Below are 26,089 nucleotides of genomic sequence, written 5' to 3' on the forward strand. Positions count from 1 at the left end.
CCCGCGCAGCCTGAGTGTGCAAAGAAATGGCTCCGCCAGCAGCCTGCTCACCCTGCTCACGGGCCCCTGTGTTTGATGGTGAGCTCGCTGTCCACTAGATGAGCATGAACAAAAAAGGCAACGACCGTGTCTGATCCCGGGGCACCACTTGTACACTGCCGGTGTTGGAGGGCCGCCACGGCTCTTTGGTTCCACAATGCCGGCACCACCACAGAAAAAGAAGTCCCGGTCCCGGCAGGCGGTCGCTGCCCCTCCTTTCCCGCCAAGGCTCCGTCCCCTCCCCCACCCGTAGACCCCAGGCAGCCGCTAACCTGCTCGCGGTCCACAGAGGTTTGCCTCTGTGGAGACTTCCTAGAGATCGAATCATGCAATAGGTAGGTGGCCGTCTGTGTCTGCGTGCTTTCACTTGGCATAATGCTCTCACTGGGGTGCGTCTGCGGGTTACCACGAATCAGCACTTCATTCCTTTTCCTGGCTAAATAATATTCTCTGGTATGACCAGACGACATGCTGTGCTTCTTTTCCTCAGTTGATGGACGTTTGGGTAATTCTCGCCTTTGGGCGGTTGTGAATAACGCTGCAGTGAACATTCCTGTGAAGTGCTCTGTTTCGAGGTCTGTTTTCAGTTCTCTTGGGTGCGTATCTAGGAGTGGCATTGCCAGGTCAACCGATTTCCACGGTGGCGGGTACCTTTCTGCATTCCCAACGACAGTGTACGGGAATCCCAATTTCTCCACGCCCTCGCCAAAACTTGTTCTTCTCCTTTCGTGTTGCTTTGCTTTGCTTATAATAGCCACCCCACTGGGTGGGAAGTGGTACCTCAGGGTGATTTTGATTTCCATTTCCCTAATGGCTAATGACGTTGAGCATCTTTTCACACGCCTCTTGGCCGTTTGCACATCTATTTTGGAGGCATGTCCATTCAAGTCCTTTGCCCTTCTTTTTGTTAAACTGGGTTGCTTGTCTTTCTGTCATTGAGTTGTAAGAGTTCTTTATGCATTCTGGAAAATACACCGTCATCAGATTTATGAACATGTGGTTTGCAAATGTTTCTCCATCCTGTGGGCCGTCCTTTCACTTTCTCGATAGAGGCCTTTGATGCACAAAAGTGTTTTATTTGGAGGACATAGTTATTTTTCTCCTTCGCCTTTTGTGGCTGTGCTTTTGCTCTCGTGTTTTGTAACTGTCGCCTAAGCCAAGGCTGTGGGGATTTGCGCCTAAGTTGTATTCCAAGAGTTTTATAGCTTCAGCCCTTGATATTTCGGTCTGTGGTCTGTGCCAGACTCAGTATTTGTACATGGTGTGAGACTGGGGTCCATATTCATTTTTATGTCTGTGGATATCCAGTTGTCTCAGCACCATTTGCTGAAGAGATTGTTCATGCATCCCTGGAATGGTGTCGGCACCCTTCTTGAAAATCTGCTATTTGTAGATATATGGGTTAATTTCTGACTCCAAATTCTAAAACAGTGGCCTATATGTCTATCATTCTACCAGTACCACACTTTTTAGGATTGCTGTAGCTTTGCGGTAAGTTCGGCAATTGGGAAGTGTGCGTCCTCCAACTTTGTTCTTCTTTTCAGTATCGTTTTGCCTTATCTGCACCCCTTGCATTTCCATGTGAATTTTAGGATCGGCTTGTCGATTCTTACAAAGAAGCCAGGTTGGATTGTAACAGGCACGGCATTGAAGCTGTACGTTGCCTGGGTATTATGACCACCTTAAAAGTAGCAAATGTTCAATCCACTAACACGAGGTGGCTTTCTGTTGATTTATGTCCTCTTTAATCTCCTTCAGCAATGTTTTGCAGTATTTAGAGTCTTCGCAGGTCTTGCACATCTTTTGTTAAATTTATCCCTCAGTATTTTATTCTTTTCAATGATCCCGAAAAAGGAATTATTTTCTCCTCATCCTTGAACTGTTCGTCGGTAGTGTATAAAAATACAACCAATTGCTGCACTTTGATCTGGGATCCCACGACTTTGCTGAGCTCGTTTATTGCATGTTCAAGTCGGTTGTTGTGGGGTTTTTTTTGGGGGGGTGAGTGTTCTTCAGTGATATAGATAGAGATAGATAGATATAGGTATAGCTATATTTATAGATCTAGGTATAGATAGCTGTAGATATATGGAGATCATCTCTAAATAGAGATAGTTTGACTTGTTCCTTTTTAATCAGGATGCCTTTTATTTATTTGCCCTGACTAGAAGTTTGAGTATAGCGTTGCACAGGAGTGTCAAGGACAGATATCCTCGTGCTAGGGGAAGAGCACCCAGTGTTTCACCACTATGGATGATGTTATCTGTGAGTTTTTCATAGGTGCTCTTTACCTGGTTGAGGAAGACCCCTTCTATTCCTATTCTGTTGAATTTCTTTTCCTGAAAGGGTGTTGGCTTTTGTCAGATGCTTCCCTTCCCTCTCTACACCTATGAGATGATCATGAGGTTCCCCAGCCCCTGCATTCTGTTCATGTGGTGTATTACAGGAATTGATTTTCATATGTTAAACCAACCTTACATTCATCGGGCTTTCTGCTTGAGGACAAGAGTGCGTGCATATGTGTGCGCACGCGCACGCGTGTGTGTGTGTGTGTGTGTGCATGTGCATGTTAAGGGATCTGTAGCATGATTAGAGGCTAAGGAATTTGGAGGAACTTGCAATTAGTTCATTATGGATGGCTGTAGAGTAGGGTGCCAATATGGGGGTGATGGTTGATGTCGCTGGAGAAGAGGCAGGCAGCAGCCAGGACACAGAAGATCTGGTATGCTATGCTCAGGTTTTGGAATACCTTGTAGGCTGCTCTTTGATTTATTGATTATAAACAATCTGACAGGTGTGGGGTGATAACTCATTGTGGTTTTAATTTGCATTTCTCTGTTGATTAGCAAGCCCAATATGGTCGTTAAGCTCAGGGTGAAATGACCTGATTGGTTTCCAGAAAGATCATTTGGCAGCTCTGTAGAGAACAGAATAGAGAGGGTTGAGAGTGGAGTTAGAAAGCTGCTGAAGTATTCCATTCAAGAAATGACTCTGTCGAACTTTGTGAGTAACTATCAAACTGTCAGCCTACTCTGAGGGTTTTGGCTTATTCCCCCAACTGTCCCTACATATTTTTTTAAATTTTATTATTAGTTTCAAGTATACAGTACATTGGTTAGACATTTATATAGTTTATAAAATGATCCTCCTAATTCCTCTTTCTCTCCTCTGGCTCTCCACCTAGCATTACCTTACTGGGGACTGCATTCCCTATGCTGTGCTCCCCATCCCCCTGATCATCTATCAACTACTAATTTGTACTTCTTTAACCCTTCACCCCATTCTCTCAGCCCCCCAACACCTCCTCCCCTCTGTCTGTCAGCATATTGTCCTCTATATTTGTGAGTCCATGTTTGATTGGTTTGTTCTTTTTGTTCTTTAGATTCCACATATAAGTGAAATCACAGGGTATTTATCTTTCTCTGACTTATTTCACTCAGCATTATAAACTGTAGATCCATACATGTTGTTGCAAATCATAGGATTTCATTTTTTTAATGGCTGAGTAATAGACCATTGTATATATGAACCATAACTTCTTTATCCAATCTTGTGTTGATGAGTGTTTAGGCTGCTTCCATATCTTTGCTATTTAAATTGTGCTGCGATGAACATAGGGCTGCATAGATCTTTACAAATTATTGTTTTCATTTTCTTTGGATAAATATCCAGAAGCGCAATTTCTGGTCAAAATGTATATCCATTTTTAATTTTTTTAGAAATATCCAGACTGTTTTCCATAGCAGCTGTGCCAATTCGCAATCCTACCAACAGTGTATGAGTTTCCTTTTCTCCACATCCTCGCCAACACTTGTTCTTTGATTTATTGATGGCCATTCTGACAGGTGTGAGGTGATATCTCATTGTGGTTTTAAGTTGCATTTCTCTGATGATTAGTGACCTTGAGTATGTTTTCATATGTCTATTGGCCATCTGTATTTCTTCTTTGGAAAAATTTCTGTTCATGTCTTCTGCCCATTTTTTAATTGGATTGTTTGTTTTTTGTTGTTGTTGAGTTGTATGAGTTCTTTATGTATTTTGGATATTAACTTCTTATCAGATGTATCATAAACGACATATACTTTTGATGGAACTGCCAATAAAGTAGTAAACATGGCCAGAAGACACCAGTTTCCTGGTATCTTCTGAGAACTCTTTCTTTTTGTCATTGGTTATTTTCACCTGTTTTCTTCAGTAAGTTCCTTTTTTTTTTTTTGGTGAGAAGGAGATTCACTTTCCATTTTCTCTCTACCTAGACTTGTTGAAAATGTAGGAGCTAATGTTTTCCAACACTCTCACAACTCCAGATATGTATGCAAGTGTGCATGCCACACGCACCCGCACACCACGAGGGCACATGTGCATACACACATATACACTCCTGACATCTTGAAGAACTTTCAAAAGGAACTTAAAAGTTGAAGACCTTTACTGCTATTATTATTTTATATATGAAATATAACTTTTTGGACACATGGAGGTGCTCTAACCACAACATTTCCATCACTAGAAAGGAGTAGGCAGTCTAAGGTTGGCAGGGACCCATAAAATCACTTATCTTCTGCCATATGCATTAGGCCTAACATATTTACAAAATAAAAGAGGCAGCTTTGGTGAGGTAGAAAAAGTCCTGGACCCAGATTTAAAAGACCTGGATTATAGGACTGGCTCTGTCACTTGCTAAGTCTGTTTCCTCGTCTCAAAAATGAGGCAGTAATACTGCATCATATTAATATGATCTCTGCTGCAAAAGGCTGGTTTAGGTACCCTAGTTCTGAGCTCCCACAGACTGCTTATACTCCCCTGGTATTACAATTGTCTGTTGAAGTCTGTCTCCCATGGTTGACGGCAGTAGCTTTGAGGGCAGAAATTGTAGTTGTCTCACCGTTACTGTGTACTGCAGAGTAGTCAATGAATGAAGTACATAGGAGACTCGGTTTTGTCTGTCCTCTTAAGCAGTTACATTTCTAAAAGAATAATTCCTGTTTTACAGTTATTAGTAGGCTGCCAATACAGTACAAATCTATTTATATTGTATATAAATTTGATGTATAGAAGTTCCAAATTGATAGGAGCTTGTTCATTCATTCCCCATGTTACCTAACAACTAGTTTTGGAAACCTGTTAGATTCTCATAGCAGAATATTTCAGTAAATTTTTCCCCCCGCTTATTCAGTTCATGCTGTGTTCCTGGGACATGTATTTCCTCAATAACAAGCCTTTACCTGTGTGCACCACCACTTTAAAGACTTGCTAAAAGATGTCTTCATGTGCACAGACTCATATGCTTCTCACAGCAACCCCATGAGATAGGCAGAGAAGGTATCATTGCTACCAGTCGACAGATGAAGAAACCAATGTTCAGAGACATTAACTGAGTCACCACATACCATACCAAAAGCAAGTTGGTGTCAGAGCTGGGCCTAGAATGAAACCAAGTTTTCATTTCCCAGTCTGGTGTTTTTTACACAATCCATTAGTTTAGCACAGTTGCATTTTGTGATGGTGCCTCAATGACATTTTTGCATCTCATCCTATTCCTGTTTTCTAACTGCTCCTCCCACTACTGACCTTGGCATACTCTGTGTTTAACCAGGACCTCTCTCTCTCTCTTTTCCCTGAACATGTTGTCTTGCAATTTCCTGTCTCTGGACCTTTGCATTTGTTTCCACCTCTTGGTGGGCACCCACAACCCACCTCCAACACTGCACGTTGAAGCCATTGCAGATCAGCCCTGCTGGATGAGATCTCTCTGCCCTTGAACCCACAAAGCAGTCTATGCATTGTTCTATAGGCATTTTCATACCAGCTTAATTCCCTTTACTCTTAATTCCCTTGTTCTGTGCTCCCATAACCCCCTGTGCTCAGTTGTTTGTTTGTTTTACTGTAGAGAATTGTTGATTTATTTAATGTGACTGCTACTCCTGGTTATGCCATTATATGCAAGAAATGGGGGCATTGGTATGTGATGGTAACCTATATTTTTGGCCTACAAAACTAATCTATGGATAAAACACTAACTCTAAGAAATATAGTCCAATTTTATAGATTTCTAGGCATCTTTAGACAAGTGTAGTGCAATGCAGAAATATGGGTATCACTACTACATTTTATATAAAAACGAAGTATTAATAAATTTTAGAAAGTAGTAAATTCACCTGTCCCTCAAAATATAAGTATTCAATTATTATAAAGCCATAGTAAATGGCTTGTAAAATATAATCTTATTTTACATTATTATGCTGTTATATAGCTTATAAAATTTTCACAAGGCTTTTTTGGGACTACAGTCAATGATAAACAATAAACAATAGTGGTCCTACGCTCTAAATAACAATCACTAGACAAAGTAGACACCCTCTCATGTGTGCACAAATGTACCTGCTGACATTTTTGCTTTGCTAGTTCTTGTCTTAGATATTCATACACTTGTGAAAAGAGGCTTTCTTCAGATTTTACTCCATCTGGGTAAACAATTTCCCATATGATGTCCTCCATTTCTCCTCTGTGCTTTAGATACATGGGCCACATGTGGCCATCAAAGTAGTCTAGGATCTGAGGGCTTGCAGACCCCTGTACTACTACTACTTCTCCTCTTAGGTTCCTCATATGGAATCGTCAGAAAGTAGCTTCTATTCCATATAGTATCAAGGGGCTTATAATTAAAGAAAAGGAAACCTTGGATGATTAATATGGGAATTTCCTCAGTGTTTCCCCAGTCTGTTGATATCAGAGAGCATTTGGGGCTTTCTATCCAGCAAGAAATGGTGGACATCATTATTTTTCATGGTAAGTGCTTCAAGCACCTCATACTGCATAAATCCATTTTTATCTGTCTCTATCTCAGACTCCAGTTTAAAGAAATCATCCTGAGGTATGACACTGCAGTTTGGGAGGTGTTTCTGCAAATTTTTAGTCAGTGTTGTCTTCCCACCATTTGTCACATCACTGATTCCAATGACAAACGTTTTCATAATTAGCTTTGAAAATCATGACTTCCTAAAATGTCCTGTGTCCAGGCTCCTCTTGGGGTATGTGTGTGTGTAGGGGAGGGTTCGGATGGAAGAGCCTAATAGAGAGAGGATTGTTTCTTGGCATCTTCTCAGTTTATCCAGAATATTCTAAATTCAGTGCAATTGATTAAGGCTCGGTTCCACTTTCACTAACAAACCAGGAGCCAGTTCAAGCACTCCCAAGCAAAGATGCTGATGCATAGCCAAGCGCTCTCCTGTTATTAATCCACTGCAACACTACAGCTCAGTACCGCTAACCTAACCAAGAGACCCACAGCCCCTTCCCCAGCACCCTTGCTGAGTCAGAGGCGGCCCTGGTAGAAGTCGCCAAATCGGTTCCACCCAGGCCAGATGCTGTGCCCAGCTCAAAGTGCCCTTGGGAGGGACAGGGCTGGACTCTGGTACGCAGGCCCCATGCTCTCCTGCAGGGTCTGGCCCTTTTTAGTGGAGGGGGAGGGGCACCCAGTCAGGCAGCCAGCATGGGAGCTGGAGGTGTCCTGGCTTACTTCCGGGTGGTTTTGCCTCCACTGCGCTCAGTTTTCTCAGCCTTTATTGTCCTATTGTCGTAGATCAGCTTTCACTCCATGATTGTGAGCTCCTGGGGGACTGGGATATTGTTTGATTCATCTTCTTGTGTTCAATGGCATGGAATACAGTCATTGCTCCAAAAAATGTTGGATGAATGAATAGATGGATGAGTGAATGCTAACTAACAGAATGCCTTGGATATACCAGTTGCCAAACAATAATGGATTGAATTGTCTTCACCCAAATCTCATCTCTTCTCATCCTATCCCAGTGGGGGCTAAAGGTATTCTTCATTCTGCCTCAAGCTATTATTTCCACTCATGCTCTAGATTCCATCCCATCCTGCCTCCCCAGGTGCCTCATTCTATCAATTACTTCCTCTCTCCAGAATCTCTAGCTGCCCCTCTTCTTTGACTGGCCCCTTTCCCTGCAGTAACAAACATGCTCAGTTCTCCCTTCCCATTCTAAAAATAAACATCTTTAACTGGATGCGTCTCCTCCTATTCCTTTTCCTCCATCTTATAGTATAAAGATGAGCTTCACTGTAGAGTTATCCAGCTGGACCATTTTGAGGGACCCTTCATTGTCAATATCCTTAGATATTTTTCTCTTGGGTTGGACAAATGGCTCACAAAAGACTCTTGCAGCAGCCAGAATTTTAGGGTCAGGTAGAGTCAGAGAAGCCTGGGAGTTTATAGCTTTCAAGATACATATCTCCACTTAACCCCTCTGTTTTCAATATGATGCTCCAGCCTTCCGTTGGGTTTGGGGACTCCCAGTCTAGAGACTCTCTGCTTTACCCTCTCCAGGGAACAATTCTCCAGATCTATCAGGTCAGGGAAAGGCCAGTCCCTCAGTACAGTCAGGCATCAGCTGCAGGAGGGGATTTGGAAATGAATCTACTTCAACAGTTTTTAAACAACCCTCATTATTTTGGCACCCATCCCCTTCACCTCCACTTCCAGAATTACCTTTTTCAGACCTTTAAGATCCTTCTGGGGGCGGGGGGCTGCAGGACAGTGGTAAATCAAGATGGTTTTTGACTTTTCCTGCTTAGGGCTTAGGATTCCTAGTTTGTGGCCTTGGGTCTACTAAGTCAATTACTACTCATGCATCTGCTTTTCGGTATTCAAAATTTACTTGTTGCCTCCTTTCCTGCTTTTCCAATCTTTCTAAATATCATTTTATAATAATTTCAGTAGGATTTTGGGAGGTAGTAAAATTAGATGTGGAAATATGTGTTCCACCTTAACTAAACATCATGACGGGAATGGAGGTTTGCCTGCTTGCCTCATTCACCCTGTGCACCTTTGTTATCAAGACACTCTCCCTAAAATACTCCAGATACAACTAAAATACTCCAGACTGAGATTGTCTCATCATTCTCTGATCCATTCTGTGACCATTCTGCCTTTTCAACTCTCAGCCTCCCAACTGTAAACTCCAAACCAACTTCCCATTCATAAACCCTCAGGCCACGCTTGAAGTTCAGATGCCTTGCCAGTATGTCATTTGAAATTGACAGTGTGCGTAGTATGCGGCCCACCAGACAGTGAGTCTACAGGAATCATCTGGGATGCACTCTTTACTCAGATAGCAGCATTGCAAATGTGTTTAGTGCAAGGTCATGTTACAGGGAGAGGAATGGGGTGACCAACGCAAATGTGTCAAGTGTGCATTGGAATTCACATTTCCTGTTCTATTCTGAGCTACCCATAACCCATGTGACCACTTTTATTTATAGTAGGTAGGGATCTTTCTGCAACTCTTATTTACCTCAAATATGTAAAATCATCATGGTTCTTTGGCGGTGTGTGATCATGTATATGCAAGACAGTGTCATTCCCCAAAAGCAGGGTGGCATTCCATTTTAAAACACTAAATTTCCAAGGCTTTTTCATCCAAGTATTATATGCAAACTGACTTAGCTCTTTTTTAAATTTAATTTTATTTATTTATTTTTACAATTCCAAGAGTGATAACAAGAACCCTTCAGAGTAAAATCTCATTCTCAATCATTCAGCTTTGGGAAAATGCATCCTTTAGGCTGAAGTTGTATACTGTACTAATATTTGAGGATGAGATTTAAGGACATAGTTTGGGGGGAGATTTTTGTTTTGCATTTTTGGGGGGTATGTGGATGGTTATTACTATGACTTAAGCGCCTCAAAATGGGTGGAATTTGGGGGATATTCTTTTCTACTTCTATTTCAACAGTGTGGAAGCAATACGTAAGTAACTGCAGAATACGCCCACTGTTCCTGTGCTCTCACTTGGCTGCCAGGAAGGTCCTTTGGAGCCCTAAAAGCCTATTCCAATCTATTGAAAAAGTAGTAAGGGTGCATGCTCCTTTGTGATCTAAATGATAGAGAATTCAAAATAGCAGTCATGAAAAAATTCAATGAGATACAAGTAAACTCAGAAAGGCAGTTCAATGAGCTCAAGAATAAAAATAATGAACAGAAGGAGTAAGTTACCAAAGAGATAGAAACTATAAAAAAGGTCTACGGCCATGCTACCCTGAACAAACCCGATCTCGTCTGATCTTGGAAGCTAAGCTGGGTTGGGCGTGGTTAGTACTTGGATGGGAGACTGCCTAGGAAGACCAGGTGCTGTAGGCTTAAAAAAAAATAAGGGATTGTAAGCTGACGAGGTCCTTGCAATCTGTGAAGTCAACCAAGGGTTACCTCGGCTAAAATAAATAAATAAATAGATAGATAAATAAATAAATAAGTAAGTAAGTAAGTAAGTAAGTAAGTTTTAAAAAGAAAGAAAGAAACTATAAAAAAGATCCAAACAGAAATCTTGGAGCTGAAGAACTCAATAAATAAGAATGCATTCCAAAGAACTGGAAATAGAGCAGATCATATGAAAGAGAGAATAAACAAGCTCAAAGATAGACATCTAAAAATGATTCAGGTGCAAGAGGAAAGAAAACTAATTTTTTTTAAATTAAAGAATTCTATAACTATCTGACTCCTCTAGAAAAGGCAACATAAGGACAATTGGTATCCCACAAGAAGAGAAGGAGAAGGGAACAGAGAGTTTATTCTAAGAAATAATTGATGAGAACTTCTTAAATCTAGGGAAGGAATTGGACATTCAAGTACAAGAAGCTAACAAAACACCTAATTATCTCAACACAGAAGACCTTCTCCCAGACACATTATATTAAAACAGTCAAAATTTAATGATAAACAAAGAATTTTCAAGGCAACAAGGGAAAAAAGACAGTAACATACAAAAAAAATCAGATTGTCATCAGATTTCTCAGCAGAAACCTGATGGGCAAGAAGAGAGTGGAATGATATATTTAAAATATTAAAAGAAAGAAAACACCGACCAAGAATAATATGTACAGCAGTTATCCTTTGGATATGAAGTATAAAGACTTTTTCAGACAAATAAAAGCTGAGAGAATTTACTACCACGAGACCTGCATTAAAAGAAATGTTGAAAGGAGTTCTTCTACCAGAAACTAAAAGACAAAATATACAAAACTTTGAGTAAGGTGACAGACAGACAGAAGCAGAAAATCACAAATCTCTTTTAGAATAGCATGTGAAGCATTTAATTATAACATAATGAAATTTAAAGAACAATGAGTCAAGGAAAAAAATTAAATATTTTTAACTATGCAAAAATGAAAATAAAACATCAAAATTTGGAATTGCAGGTAGAACAATTTTAATTAGAGCAGAAATCAATAAAACTGAAAACAGGAAAGCAATAGAGAAAATCAATGAAACTAAAATCTGATTATTTGAATAGATCAATAAAATTGAAAAAAAAAAACCCTAGCCAGGCTAAGTAAGGAAATAAGACAAAAGAGAGGAGACACAAGATACCAATATGAGGACTAAAACAAGATATATCATTACTGGCCCCACAGACATTAAAACAATAATATATGGAATGCTACAAACAGTCTATGTCCATACATTTGATAATTTAGATGACATGGACCAATTCCTTAAATGATAAAAAAAAAAGAAAAAAGAAAAAAAAACACCTAAGTTAGGGAAAGTAGATACCCTGAATAGTCCAACATCTACTGAAGAAGTTGAATTTGTAGTTAAAAACTTTTCAAAAAAGAAAACTCCAGGCCAGATGGTTTCACTCAGGAATTCTACCAAACATTTAAGTTAAACATAATACCAATTGAAAACAATCTCTTTCAGAAAATAGAAGACAGAATACTATCCTGCTCATTTTATGAAGCCAGCATTATCCTAATACAAAACCAGACAAAGATGTCCCCCATCCAAAAATAAAAACGAAAAACGAACAAAAACTACAGACCAGTCTCTCATGAACATAGATTCTCATGAACATAGATGCAAACATTCTTAAAATTAAAAACGTCTGCTCTGCAAGAGATAAGCTAAATTCAGATAATGAAAAGACAAGCTACAGACTAGGAGAAAATATTTGTAAAAGACACATCTGCTAAAAGACTATTAAGCAAAATATACAAAGAACTGTTAAAACTTAACAATAAGAAAACAAACAACCTGACTAAAAGATGGACTGGACTTAGTGACTTGCTTACAATGAATAGAATATATATAGAAGGAGAGGCAACTTTACATAAACCGAGAAAACACTATCTTGGCCAGATGATGAAGGTTAACCTCACCACTAATAAGTTATGTTGATAGTATATAACACTGATCTGAAGTGATGAGAAGGGCACTTCACCTTTGCATTATTCTTCCCCATACCAATAACTCCAATCTAATGATAATAAAAATATCAGACAAACCCAAATAAAAGAGCATTCTACAAAATATCTGGCCTATACTTCAAAACTTCCAATGTCATGAGAAACAAGGAAAGAATGAGAGCTGTCACAGATGAGAGGACACTACAGATAAATGGTGACTAAATGTGATGTCATTTTTTGGAAGGGATCCTGGAACAGAAAGAGGACACTAGTGAGGAAAACATGGTGACCTCCAAGTCTGGAATTTAGCTAATAGTAATGTAATAATGTGGATTTCTTATTTTTTCAAATGTACCATGGTAATATAAGATGTTAATGGTAAGAAAAACTGGGTGAGGAGAATGTGAGAACTCTCTATACTATCTTTGCAACCTTTCCAAAAATCTGAGGTTATTCCAAAATAGAAATTTCTTTTTAAAAATCAATTGTATTTCTATATACCAGTATGACCATTTCAAAAATTAAATTAAATTTTTTTATTCATAATAGCATTAAAAAAATAAAATGCCTAGGAATAAATTTATCAAAAGGAATATAAGATGTGTGCTTTCCTCAATATTACTGAGGAAAGACAAAGAAGATCTAAATAAATAGATAGGCATTTCATGTTCATGGATTTTAAACACATTCCTTAATAATAATTCCAGCAGGGTTTTTTTGGCAGAAATTTACAAGTTGATCCTAAAATTTATCTGGAAATGCAAAGATCCAGAATAGCCAAAAAAGTATTAAAAAATAAGAAGAAAGTGGAATAACATTCACTTCCTAATTTCAAAACTTATTATAAAGCAATTATCAAGTATAGTATCAGCATCAGGATACACATATAGATCAATGAAACAGAATATAGAATCCAGAATTAAACCCTTATGTTGATGGTCAATTTAGACTTCATAAAAATTCAAAACCTTTGCCCTTCAAAAGATACTATTAAGAAGTTTAAAAGACAAGCCATAGACCAGGAGAAAATGATTGTAAAGCATATACTGATAAGGGTCTAGTATCCAGAAGAACTCTTACAACTCAAAAACAAAAAGATAAACAACTGAATTTAAAATGAGCAAAGGACATGAGTAGATATTTCTCCAAATCAGATATACAAATGGCTAATAAGCACATAAAAATATATTCAACTTCATTAGTCATTAAAGAGATGCAAATCAAAACCAGAATGTGATATCACTTCAGACCCACTAGGATAGCTGTAATTTTTTTAAAGAAAACTAAAACAGAAAATAAGAAGTATTGACAAGGATGTGGAGAATTTGGAACTCTCATATATTGCTAGTGGGAATGTAAAATGGTACAGCCACTGTAGAAAACAGTTTAGCAGTTACTCAAAAAGTTCAACATAGAATTATTATATGACCCAGCAATTCAACTCCTAGGTATATAATCAAACGAACTGAAAATAGGTATGCAAACAAAAACTTGCCTACCAGTGTTCATAGCACTACTATTCACAGTAGCCAAAAGATGGAAGAAAAAAAAACATAAATAACCATCAACTGGTGAATGAATAAACAAAGTGTGGTAGTATGTGCATACAGTGGAACATTGTTCACACATCAAAAATAAAGAGGTCCTGATACATACTACGACATGGAGGAACCTTGAAAACATCATGATAAGTAAAAGAAGCAAGTCACAAAAGACCACATAGTGTATGATTCCATTTTTAGGAAATGTCCAGAATGGGCAAATCCATAGGCACAGGAAGCAGATTAGTTGTTTCCAGGAGCCAGGGATGATAACGGGGATTAACTGCAATTGGATGAGAGAGAGATGTCATTGAGGTGATGGAAATGCCTAAAGTTGAATTATAGTGATGGTTACACCACTCAATAAATTTACTAAAAATCCTTGAAGTGTACACTTAAAACAAGTCAGTTTTATAGCATGTAAATTATATCTCAATACAAAATTTTAAAAATGCCCTGGAAAGCAGAGGGAAAAAAAACATCTGTGGACAGTTTATTAGGGATCCTACGGAGCTCGTTAGGCTGCTGTGTGTTGTTGCTACTGCCGCCATGGTGATGGTAGGAGTGGTGGTTTTCCCATGAGGGCTGAGGGTCAAGCAATGATTCCGGTCTTTTAAATAAAGACTTAAAGCTTCTATAAAAAGGAATGTTTCTGGCTTTAAATTTGGAGTAGCAGTGCCGGGGCGCAAACAGAAGTGGGTGGGTTTGGAAAATATTTGGGATGCAAAAGTGATGAGATTTTGTACTGATTAGATACAGGGAACAGGGAAGAGGGAGGAGGCCTCAGACTTGGCATGCTTAAAGCTGATTTCCTGTTGTCCTCCCAAACTTACTGTCCCCTTGTGCTCTAATCTCAGTGAGGAGATCAGCATCCTGGCACGGAGTAAGCATTCATTGATTGTCTCTGGAGTGAAAGAATGAATGAACAGAGTGAAAATCTGACCAAAGCATTCACCAGGTCCTGCCAAACAGCCAGTCTAAACTCACCCTCAGGGCTGGCTCAGCAGATGTCTATTACAATGTCCCCCTCGCTTTATCGGCCCTTTGGGAAATCATCAGGTTCCACACCTTCATCTCAGCGGCGCCTTGCCTAGAACCTGCAGGTGTGGCACAGACGGGGTTTTGCCAAGAGCCTCTTACCGTGTCCATTCTTTACGTGAGGTCAATGGCAGGTGCGTGTACAGCCCATATGAGCATGGGGGGCATTTGGTGTTGTAGAAAGAGGGTCACAAAGGTGGCCAACTGGATGTATGTTCACTTTGGCTCCAGTCAGAAGGAGAATCTTTTTTACCAAAGAGATTTATTAATCCAGGGCCCCCCTCTCTCTTCCTGCAGGCAGAAAACACAACTGCCAGAAACACTAAGTCACCGAGTGATCAGTTTGGATATTTTACTGCTGTCCCCAGGGTTGACAAGCGGAGATACACAACTGCTTGTGGTTCCTAATACAGATGCCAAAACAAGGAAGTGATCCATTCCTGTCCACACTTCCCATAAATAAAGTATGAGGCGGGGCACCCAAGAGACATCCCCAGACTCAGCCAACCCAATGAACATTCCCTGGTTAGGAAGAGAAGTGAAATTTGCAACCCAGAAGGGAAATTTCACTATATAAGCAGTAGAATTAGGGGTGGAGACATTTGATCAACTATACTTTTTTAAACCCCATTTTAGTCGGTATCATTAGGAAAACATCCTTTTCAATGATAAAACCCGTCATTTCTGGCCCTTTTCCTGGAAGAGCTTTTTGCTGCTGTCAGGTTACAGGAACAGCATTAAGAGGCCATATTCTGGGCACAGAGCCCAGGACTCAAAGGGAGGCTCTAGAGAACATCTGGTGTGCTTGATATATAGAAGCCAGCACTGCATGTGTGTGTTTGTGTGTGTGTTTCTCCTATGCTGACTCATGGTATTGAAACCTTTGTGGAAACACCCCCACCCTTCTAGCCAGCCAGTTTACACACACCCCTTTGGCTCCTCCTTGATTCAAATGATAGGTCAGGAGGAAGGAGGAAAACAAACTCAAGAGTTCTTCTCAAGCATCTAGAATTCTCTGCATCCCAGCTCTTGAGTAGAAAAATTGGCCCTAACTGTGACTCGGTCCTACAAACTGGACTGTCTTCTTAAAGCACCAACTTTATTTCAATCTTTGGACAAAACTGGAAGAAAAGAGTCCACAAGGATTGTGGACTGTGCAGGAAGCAGGGAGCTGAAATCTGGCAGTGAAAACAGAAAGATGGCAGGCCCAAGGCCCAGCACTCAAGCAGACCCTGAAATTGAGCTTTTCGTGAAGGTAAGTTTTTTAGCTATAATAGGGGCCTCAGCCCATTGACACTGGGCCTCAGCTTCTGAAAAAAGTCAAACTTTGGGCTGGAGATAGGAAATAACTTCATAATTATATTCCTATTCTGAGTCCTAGAAAGATGCCTGGGTATTTGATTGCTCTTAGACATCTCATCTGGAAAAGGCAAGGACATATGGTGGAAGAACACTAGTCTGGTCGGTAGTCAGAGCAACAAAATTGTGTTCTTAGTGGCTTCCTGTGTAACCTTAGGCAAATCCCTCCCTCCCTCTGGACCTTTGTTTCTCCATCTATACAGTGAAGGAGCCTGACAAAATGATCTTTAAGGGCTTTCCAGCTTTTGCAATCACTGTTTTATGAAATAGGTTTTGGAAGGCCTAAACTGTGGGAGGAGATGACCAAGATAGCCTTAGCACCCCATTCCCACACATAGCACAGATAAAGCTTTCTGAAATTCTCCCATAATGGACAAACATCACAGCAGAGTCACATGGACACTATGGGAGAAAAAAGCCAGAAGTCTGTGTGCTTGTTATGTGAGAAGCAGGCATTTTAGAATGCTGTGCTTCCTCTTTATGACCTGCCTTGGTGGTTTCTTTTTTCTGTTTTAACTTTTCAAAAAAGTCCTTTGGAAAACCCCTAAAGCAGGAGAAAGGAAGATGTGTTTCTAAATTAGCTCATCAAGAAAAATAAATAATTGTGCATGGGTTATTCTGAGTAGAAATTACATCGTTTCTTAAATCTTTGCTTATATTAACTATTTTTCCTTATAATTTCATTGACTATTAGAAGTATTGAGGATAATAATAATAATAATAACAAACTCTTATATCATGCCCCGTCTTTTTCTAAACAATTTACATATATTATCTCATTTGAACCTAACAACAACTTAGGAGATATGATGATATCAGTGGTGCTGGTAGTAGTAGTAGTGGTAGTGGTACTTATCATTGTAGCAATATTGTCCTGATCATTTCTAGATAGGTAAGCTAAGGCAATAAAGTTTAAGTAATTTGCCTCTAAAACTATATAGCCTCTTGGTGGCATACAAAGACGTTAAATAATGTATGCTTACCAAACGTTAGCTTAAACATTGATTAACCAAAGTATTATTTTTACAATCATTTTTAAACATCTAACAACTGGTCACATATATACACTAAGAACATAATCAACCTGCCTTTTCAAAATTATACAAGAGAGACCCTTGAATTCCTGCATAGCAAAGTAATCCAAGTGTTTGCTGGACTATGGGCATAAGAGCTACTTCTCCTATCTCTGGAATCTAGCAAAACATGTACTGCTCAGACGTGATATAACTAAGCCTTATTTTTCTAACTGACCTTTTATATCTACCAATGCCAAACCAGAGGCGATGTCTTCATAGGATAACTAAAGTGTTACTTTTGTCTAAACTATTCATTCAATCCAATCGCATTCCTCTAACCAGTGGTTCACATTGATCTGTGTGTTTATCTTCATAGACTTCCCATATTTGGGTGGTAATCTGGACCAGAGAAGTTAGAAAATCACACGTCAGATGAGCAAGTGTTGAAGTTATAACTTTCAGGTTAAAATAATTAATCATTTATTGAGTATTTACTATATGGCATGGATTGTGCTAAATGGTTTATTATTAACCATATTTTATGGGGACAGAACTAAAATAAAGAGTAGCTAAGTAGCTTTGTCCAAGGTCACATGATGAATGACAGGGTTGAGTCCAGTCCTGTAAAATAGCTCCGTTTAATCTTATTCAATTGTTTTCAATTTCGCAAGCTTTTCAATAAAATTTTCCAGAATTTCATCAGATGCAATCTTTTAGATGTAAGCTTATCTAAGGACATTGGTATAAGTTAATGATTTCCTGGAAGAATCTTGAATATAATCTGGTCCAAGTTGTTGTTTCGCTTTGCTTTAGGATGTATTCTACAGATCTCTAGAAATTTAATAGAAGATAGTGGGAGGGGCACAGGAATTGAGAGGGATGAAAAATGTTAATGAGTAACTTTTAAAAGCACTGCTCTTTACCAATGGTATCTCATTTATAGATAATGTGGTATCTTTCTAAAGATTAAATGAGCCTGTGATTTCCCCAGCTCCCTCTGGCTGTGGCTTAAAAACCTTACCACAACTTCTTCCCCATACCACTGATGGGATTCCTATAAGAGATTGAGCACTTTCCTGTCATAATTAAGAATTTATATCACACCATCTATCTGTTCCATATAGTCAGTGAAAATATTACCTTTCAGTTCTGGGCAAGATTTATATCCAGGAACTAAGAACAAAGAATTGTCTAACATACATTTTATTTTATGTAAATGCAGTTTCTTATTCGTTTGTTGTTGTTCATCGTTAAATGGAGTTTTTGTGTTCTCTACCAAACACTGTAAAATTACATTTCAGTAGATTTGTACATAACATTATAGCATCTAGCATTTGGGCCAAACTTCTGAATGTAAAATTTTGTCACACACATTTTGTCTATACGAGAAAGGAAAAAGAAATGATACTCTTTGAATGTTCAGACCGTTTTCAAACTCTTTTAGAACCATCAAAAAGACTATCATAAAGACTAATTAATTAAAAATATCCAACAAAATTATTAGGTGGGAGAAAGCAGTGTTTAAGTGTGGGTTCTAGAGTAGAAAATCCTGGATTTGCTATGTGAAAAGAGTATATATATCATCAACTCTTGTCTAGCTGACTGTACTTGAGCAAGTCAGCTTCTTTGAGCTTCAGTTTCCTCATCCGTAAAACAAGAGTAATAACAGAACCTACCTCACATCTTCATTATGAGGATTAAAGAAACAAATATGTAAAACATATTAGCTATTAACAGTTAATACTTAATAAATGTCAGACATTGTGGCTATTGTTATTTTTCATGTTTAGAAACTTATATCACAAACACAAAGAAATAAGTTGTTTTGGTGAATGTCAATCCTGTCTTTGCCAGCTAAAGACACTTAAGAGGTAGGTAATTTATCAATCAGGCTAGGAAATTGACATCCTAAAATTTTATGTGATAGCACTTTAAATCAGCCTATTATAAACAGAAAAAAAAAAACTACAGGTTTCCTGTAAAACTTTACTGCATTTCCCCCACACCTCACTGTTTTGACTTTCCTTTTGCCAAAGGCGACCCACCCTTCCTGCTATATCTATTATCAGAGTCCATTTTTCTTCCTGCTTCCCACCCCAATCATGTTTCTACTCACTAACCTCAGTTCTGACTGCATCCTTAGTCTGACTTCTGTTACAAAAGAAATGCAGCTGCCAAGGTTGGTTGCTTCTTCTCATATCTCTTCAATCCCTGATACCATAAAATAGCAACAATAAACATTATTTTTTCTGCCACACCCACTGGCAGGGAAAGGAAAATTTACCTGAAAATTAACAAGTATGCCTATGGCCTCTGGGACCTTAATATTACTAGAAATGACAGATCAGTGCAGCTATAATATGAATTACCCTTTATTTCCTTTTACAGACTCAGGCAAAATAGAAAAAAATTTAGACTCAAGAGATGAGAAATGCTGATGGCTTAGACTTGGAAAGGTAGCACCTAACAGAGTTAGATGGATAGTAAGCATCAAATAAACATGGAATGAATGAATGGTGTAATAGCCATGGAAAATGGGAGACCTGAACTTATTTGGAGATCGTTATAGGTAAAACTGACAAGAATTAGTAGTTAGATTCAATATTGGGAGTGAAGCAGAGAATTATTCCCAAGTTTCTACTTACGTTAAGTGGGTGAATGATGTCTTATGTACTCGAGATGCCATAGCATAGACTGGGTAGCTTAAACATCAGACATTTATTTCCCACAGTTCTAGAGGCTAAATGCCCAACATCAAGATGCCAGCACAGTCAGTTTCTGATGAGAACTCTCCTGACTTAATAATAGATGGCTGCCTTCTCACTGTGTCCTTGAATGGCAGAGGGGTGAGGGAGGGGAGGAGGGAGGAAGGGAGGGAGAAGAGAAAGAGAGGAGAGAGAGAGAGAGACAGAGACAGAGACAGAGAGACAGAGAGAGAGAAGAAAAAGAAGGAGGAGGAGGAGGAAGAGGAAGGGAGGGAGGGAGAGAATGCACTCTTTGGTGTCTCTTATAAGGCACTAATCCCATCATGAGAACCTCACCCTCATGACCTCATGTAAACCTAATTATTTCCCAAGGGCCCCACCTCCAAGTACCATCACATTGGGTGTTAGGGTTTCAACATATGAATTTGGGAGGGGGAACGATTTAGTTCATACCAAATGGCAGTGACATTCACAGGATTGGGAGCCCTAGGAAAAAAAGTATGCAGTGTGCGGAATAAAGAAAAGAAAAGGAATTTAATTTGGGACATGTTTAGATTGAGGTGTCTAAAACCTGGATCTCCCATGAGGACACTACATCAGCTATAACTCTCTCAAGAAATGGCTGCCTTTTCTCCCTCATTCATCTTACCACTGAGCCTGGAGGTGGAGTAGGTGTCCTTTAGGTATCCTTGTTCCTCATTTCTGTTTCCAGACCATTCTACCACCGCAATCCAGAGAAATAACTACGTTGAGTCTCATAATATCAGACTAAACCATCCACTATTCCTCCTCGTTATAGTGATCTTCTAAAACCCAGGTTGCTCTCCCTTATTTCCTGAAGATTTTAGCTCTTGGATAATTTTCACTCTCCAACACTATTCCTACCATAATTTTTGGTGATTTTAATATCTACACAGATGACCCTTCTAATATTCTGGCATCTCAGATCCTTGACTTCCTCTCCTCCAGTGATCTTGTTCTTCACCATCTCTCTCGGGTATCCCCTTCCATGTTCATACTCTTACCTTTGTCATTGCAATGTCTGCAATCCTTAATAATATCATTTATTTGAAGGATTTTTTTCTGCCTTTTGAACTTTTCTGTTTTAATATATTTTATTGAAGTATAATTTACATAAAATAAGGTGCACACATTTTAAGTGCATCCAATGACTTTTGACAAGTATATACACACATGTAACTACCACCTTAATCAAGATATAGAATATTTCCATCATCTCATAAAGTTCCCTTGTGTCTCCTTGCAGTCAATCAATAGCCAATCTCGCCCACTCTGTCCCACTACTCCCCTGCTAGGCAATCACTGATCTGCTTTCTATCAGTGTAGATTGGTTTGTATTTTCTAAAATTTTCTATAGGTTGAATCATGAAGTAGGTACTCTTTTTTTGTCTGGCTTCTTTCATTCAGCATAATTATTTTGAGAATTACCCATATTGTATGCATCAATAACAGCTCATTCTTTTTTATTGCTGAAGTATTCCCTTGTATGAATGTACTGTATTTGTTTATCCATTCACTCACTGAAGGACATTTGGATTGTTTCTAATTTGGGGTTATTATGAATAAAGTTGCTGTAAACGTTCATGTATAAGCCTTTCTAGGGCCACATGTTTTCATTTCTCTTGGGTAAATACCTAGGATTAGAATATATGCTTTCATTTCCCTTGGGTAAATACCTAGGATTAGAATATATGCTTTCATTTCTCTTGGGTGAATACCTAGGATTAGAATTGCTGGATCATATGGTAGATAATATTTTTAACTTTGACAAACTCTTCATAAAGCAATTGTACTATTTTACACTCCCAACAACAGTCTATCAGTCCCAGTTGCTCCACAGTCCTGCCAATACTTGATATGGTCAGTCTTTTAATTCCCATTATTATAATGTGTGTAATGGTAATGCATTCTGGTTTTAATTTGCATTTTCCTGATGGCTAATGATGTTGAGCATCTTTCCATGTCCTTATTTATCATCTGCATATCTTCTGTAAAGTGTTTAAATCTTTTGCTCATTTTATAAGTTGGTAGTTCGTTATTGAGTTGTAAGAGATTTTTATTCATATATTTTGTATACAAGATTTTTTTCCATTTTTAACAGTTCTTTTGTAAAGCAGATTTGTGCTTTGATGTAGCCCAGTATATTGATTTTTCCTCTTCTCTTCCTCACTCTCTGAATCCCCACCACATTGACCTTCTTTCAGGTCAATGCCACACACAAACTTGTTGCAAGGCCTTTGAATATGTGATTTTCTCTGTTTAGAATGCCCTCTTCATGCCCATTCAACTAGTTAACTCTTACTTATCCTCTGAACTCAGTTCAAATGCCACTTCTTCAGGAAAGGCCTCCCTGACAGACCCCATATAAACTGCATTTCTTTCCTTCAAAGAATTTATCCTGGTTTAAAACTGAAAGTTAATTTTGGGGACTATTTTATATTTTAATACCTGTTTTTTACATATATATGTCTGGTCTATTTTAAACACATATAAAATTTCAAAGCCAAAAAGTATGTTGTTTTCAATCAGTGGGAGAAGGACGGGTTTTTAAATGAATGGTATTAAGACAACTATAAACTATTTATTAAAAAATATTAAAGTTGGAGTCCTAATACACTTCTTAAGACAAAATAAATTCCAAAAGATGAAACAAATGCAAAAATTAAACCATAAAGATACTAGAATAAAACATGACAGAACATCTTTATAGAAAAACAAAATAACTAAGTATTTTTTATCATATTGATATATATAAAATGGCTGTGTAAGCAGATCATAAAAACAGACTGAATAAAGGAAAAGAATGATAGATTTTATGTAAAATTTAAATTTTACATGACATGTTTTTAAAATTATATGTAACATGTATCAAAAAGTTAATATCTTTGATATACAAATAATTTCCAAATCAATGAGGAAAAAGTCATCACCTTAAAAGAAAAATGTAAAATTGTCATGAATAAACACTTCATAAAATAAGAAAATCAAATAGCCAATGAACATATGGAAAATACCTTTCAGGAAGGAAATTTTGCAGGATCAGTCAAAATGGAAAATGAACATAAATTTTACTCAGTATTCTCATTTTAAAGATTAACTCTAAAGATATAATCTCAGAAATAGTTATATGCCAAAAATATCTGTTGCTGAAGTAGTAAAACTTTAGAATGTCTGAAATGTCCATCGATAGGAAATGGTTATATAAATTCTGGTAATAGATATAATTTATTATGGTGATGATGTCATCACACTTGTAATTTTACATACAATGAGATTATTTGATTCATTATCTCCCTCTGAGCACAAATGGTAATATCCATGAGATTAAAGACTTTTAACTTTGTCTTTAGAAACTAGTTCATTTCCCAGTGGGTATTCAATACATACTTGTTGAGCAAATGAATGAATGTGGCCTTTCTTTATTTTAATAGGCTGGAAGTGATGGAGAGAGTATTGGAAACTGTCCTTTTTGCCAACGCCTTTTCATGATCCTCTGGCTTAAAGGAGTTAAATTCAATGTGACTACTGTTGACATGACCAGGTAAGAGAAATCAGGACAGGTTTTATTCTATGGATTGAAATTTGTAGATATCAATACAATGTTGGTGTTTGTATATTGTGTATCTTATCTAGAGGCCTAACTCTGCTTATTTTCAATAATTATAGGAAGCCTGAAGAGCTGAAGGACCTAGCTCCAGGTACCAATCCTCCCTTCCTGGTATATAACAAGGAATTGAAAACAGACTTCATTAAAATTGAGGAGTTTCTAGAACAGACACTGGCTCCTCCAAGGTACAGGATATTATTGTTCTTGAGATAATATATTTTATTGGTCTATTTATTGCAGATTGGGGATTCTTACTTCTAGGCAACTAACTCTTTTCTAATGTCAGAACTCTCCTTTGTTATCTTTCTAGAAAATTGCAAAGATTCCCTTTGATCACTCCATATATGATTAGAAAACTTTACTACAGAATTATTTATTTAATATATGTAATACTATTGTACTTCATGAGATATAGGTAGTATATCAGGAAAGGGCAAAGGACAGACTTGGAAACCTGGGAAAGGCAGGTAGATTTGAGCCACATTTAATTTCAGCCACATTAGTTGATCCATAATGAAGTTTGAGGAAATTTATACTGATAAAAATCAGACTTATTTTATTATAGAGCTCTCAGAAGATTTTTAATTTTGAAACAGACTTTAATTATTCAGTCTGAAGTCTTAGCTCTGCAGGTTGGGAAATATTATGTCTATTTTGCATGAACTACCCCTTTCGACTTCAAAAATACAAAGACAATAGATATAATATTTCAAATTATTTTTTGAATGTGTAGCATACTTAAAATAAGAAAGTAAATTATCTTTGGTCTAGAAATAGAGAAGTAATCCATGGTGAGGTGGGGCGGGTAGGAGTGAGGGCATGGGATAATAAATAACACTATATAGCCCATGAGGACTGATCATGATTAGGCCTTCACATCACCGATGGCAAGAGGGCAGAACATACCTACTACAAGGGCTAGAGGCCAGGAAACAGGACTCACATAGTTAGCCAGATGCCAGAATTGCACTGTCTACATTTGAATGATAGCTATATATATCTGCCCACCCAAGATAGTATCTAGAAACAGAAAGGCTGCTATATTCATTTTTTTTATTGTTGCACAACAAATTACCACAAACTCTGTCTTAAAATGGCATTCGTTTATTACCTAATAGTTTCCATTGATCAGGAGTCTAGCTGTGAACTTAAAACTCCTCTAAAAATTGAAGTCCTAATCATATGTGTGTGTGTATTTAACAAAAGGTTCTATAAGTCCATAATTCTTCTTACCTAAGAAACTAGGGATACTATTCTAGATTCTCTTCTGCATGACTATGCTAAGTCTCTTTCATCCATTATTGATGGCTTCTTAAATTTTAAGCACCTGCTCCAAGTTCGTCCTGTAAGTATTGAGTCTTATTTTGTTTTCCCCTCCTGCATCCTCCTCTACTACTTTCTTCTCTCACATTTTCTGCTCTCTAACATTTTCTTGATCCCAAAGGTAACTAGTGAAAAAATCTATTGTGTATATTTCCATGCCTTTTTCTAGGTTCAAATAAGCATAGTGATAATAAGCATAATTTACTTTATAAATAGTGCATCTTTCTTATCTCACTTCAAAGAACATTGCAACATCCTTCAACTCTACTGGCATACAAATATTTAACTCATTTTAATATCTGCATAATAGTCCATGTCACAGATATACAACAAGTTGCTAAACTATAAACTATTCCTCTACTGATGAGCATTCCCTTTCCTTCCAGTTCTTTACCACTACAAACGGTGCTATAAATAACATCCTTGTTCATGTAGCCTAACATACTGGTGTTTTTATTCCTATGGAATAGATTCCCAGGAGCAAATTTCAAATGCTATGTGTCTTTTAAAAATTTTACTCCTTTACTCATCGATGTACAAAAGTGTATTTTTCCTACATATCTGTAATACTATGTGTTATCGCTCTTTCAAAATTTGTGCCAGTCTGATGGGTATAGTTATATCTCATTGATATTTTAATTTGCTATTTCCCTGAATAATAGGTGAGTTTGAGTCTGTTTACACATGTTGATCAATCATTTGGCTTTGTTCTGTGAATATTCTTATCAAATCCTTCTGATTTTCTATTGGCTTATATATCAGTTAAGGATTGATAACTAGAGACCCAAAAAATAGAGACTTAAATAAATATGGGTTTTATTTTTCTCACATAATAAGAAGCAAAGAATGAGGCATTGTAGGGCTGGAATGACAGCTCTATAATTTCAGTGGAGAACTAGGCTGTTTCTAATCTTTCTGCTCTGCCATCCTTCAGGTGAGGCTTCCAGTCTCAAAGTTAATTCATGGTGACAATATGTCTGCTGGAATTCCAGGCAACAGATATAATTCCAATAGAGGAAGGAGAAGGGCAAAGGACAAAAGATGCAAGTCAGCTTTAAAGAGCTTTCAGAGAAGTCACACTCAATAATTTTCATTTACATCTCATTATTCAGGAGTAATTCGCATGGTCATATCTAAATACAAAGGGAAGCTAGGGAACATAGTTTTTATCTAGGTATATTGCCACCCCTAACAGAGCAAGATTCAGTCAAAATGAAGGAAGGAAGGAAGAAA

The 26,089-nt window shown here is 37.9% G+C and overlaps 1 protein-coding gene and 2 pseudogenes across 1 annotated transcript in view; 2 read left to right on the forward strand and 1 right to left on the reverse strand.

The window, feature by feature from the left end:
• Positions 1-1,485: 1,485 nt before the first annotated feature.
• LOC102878202 lies at positions 1,486-7,023 on the reverse strand (annotated as a pseudogene).
• Positions 7,024-10,082: 3,059 nt separating this feature from the next.
• LOC112471004 lies at positions 10,083-10,201 on the forward strand (annotated as a pseudogene).
• Positions 10,202-15,794: 5,593 nt separating this feature from the next.
• CLIC2 (chloride intracellular channel 2) overlaps positions 15,795-26,089 on the forward strand; it is a 16,285-nt gene continuing 5,990 nt past the window's right edge. The window contains exons 1-3 of the mRNA XM_006905811.3: positions 15,795-16,080; positions 23,358-23,467; positions 23,593-23,718. Coding sequence (XP_006905873.1) covers positions 16,024-16,080; positions 23,358-23,467; positions 23,593-23,718 — 293 coding nt within the window. The 5' untranslated portion in view covers positions 15,795-16,023. The remainder of the gene's footprint in view (positions 16,081-23,357; positions 23,468-23,592; positions 23,719-26,089) is intronic.

Source organism: Pteropus alecto, unplaced genomic scaffold (assembly GCF_000325575.1).
Source record: "Pteropus alecto unplaced genomic scaffold, ASM32557v1 scaffold821, whole genome shotgun sequence".
NCBI lineage: Eukaryota > Metazoa > Chordata > Mammalia > Chiroptera > Pteropodidae > Pteropus > Pteropus alecto.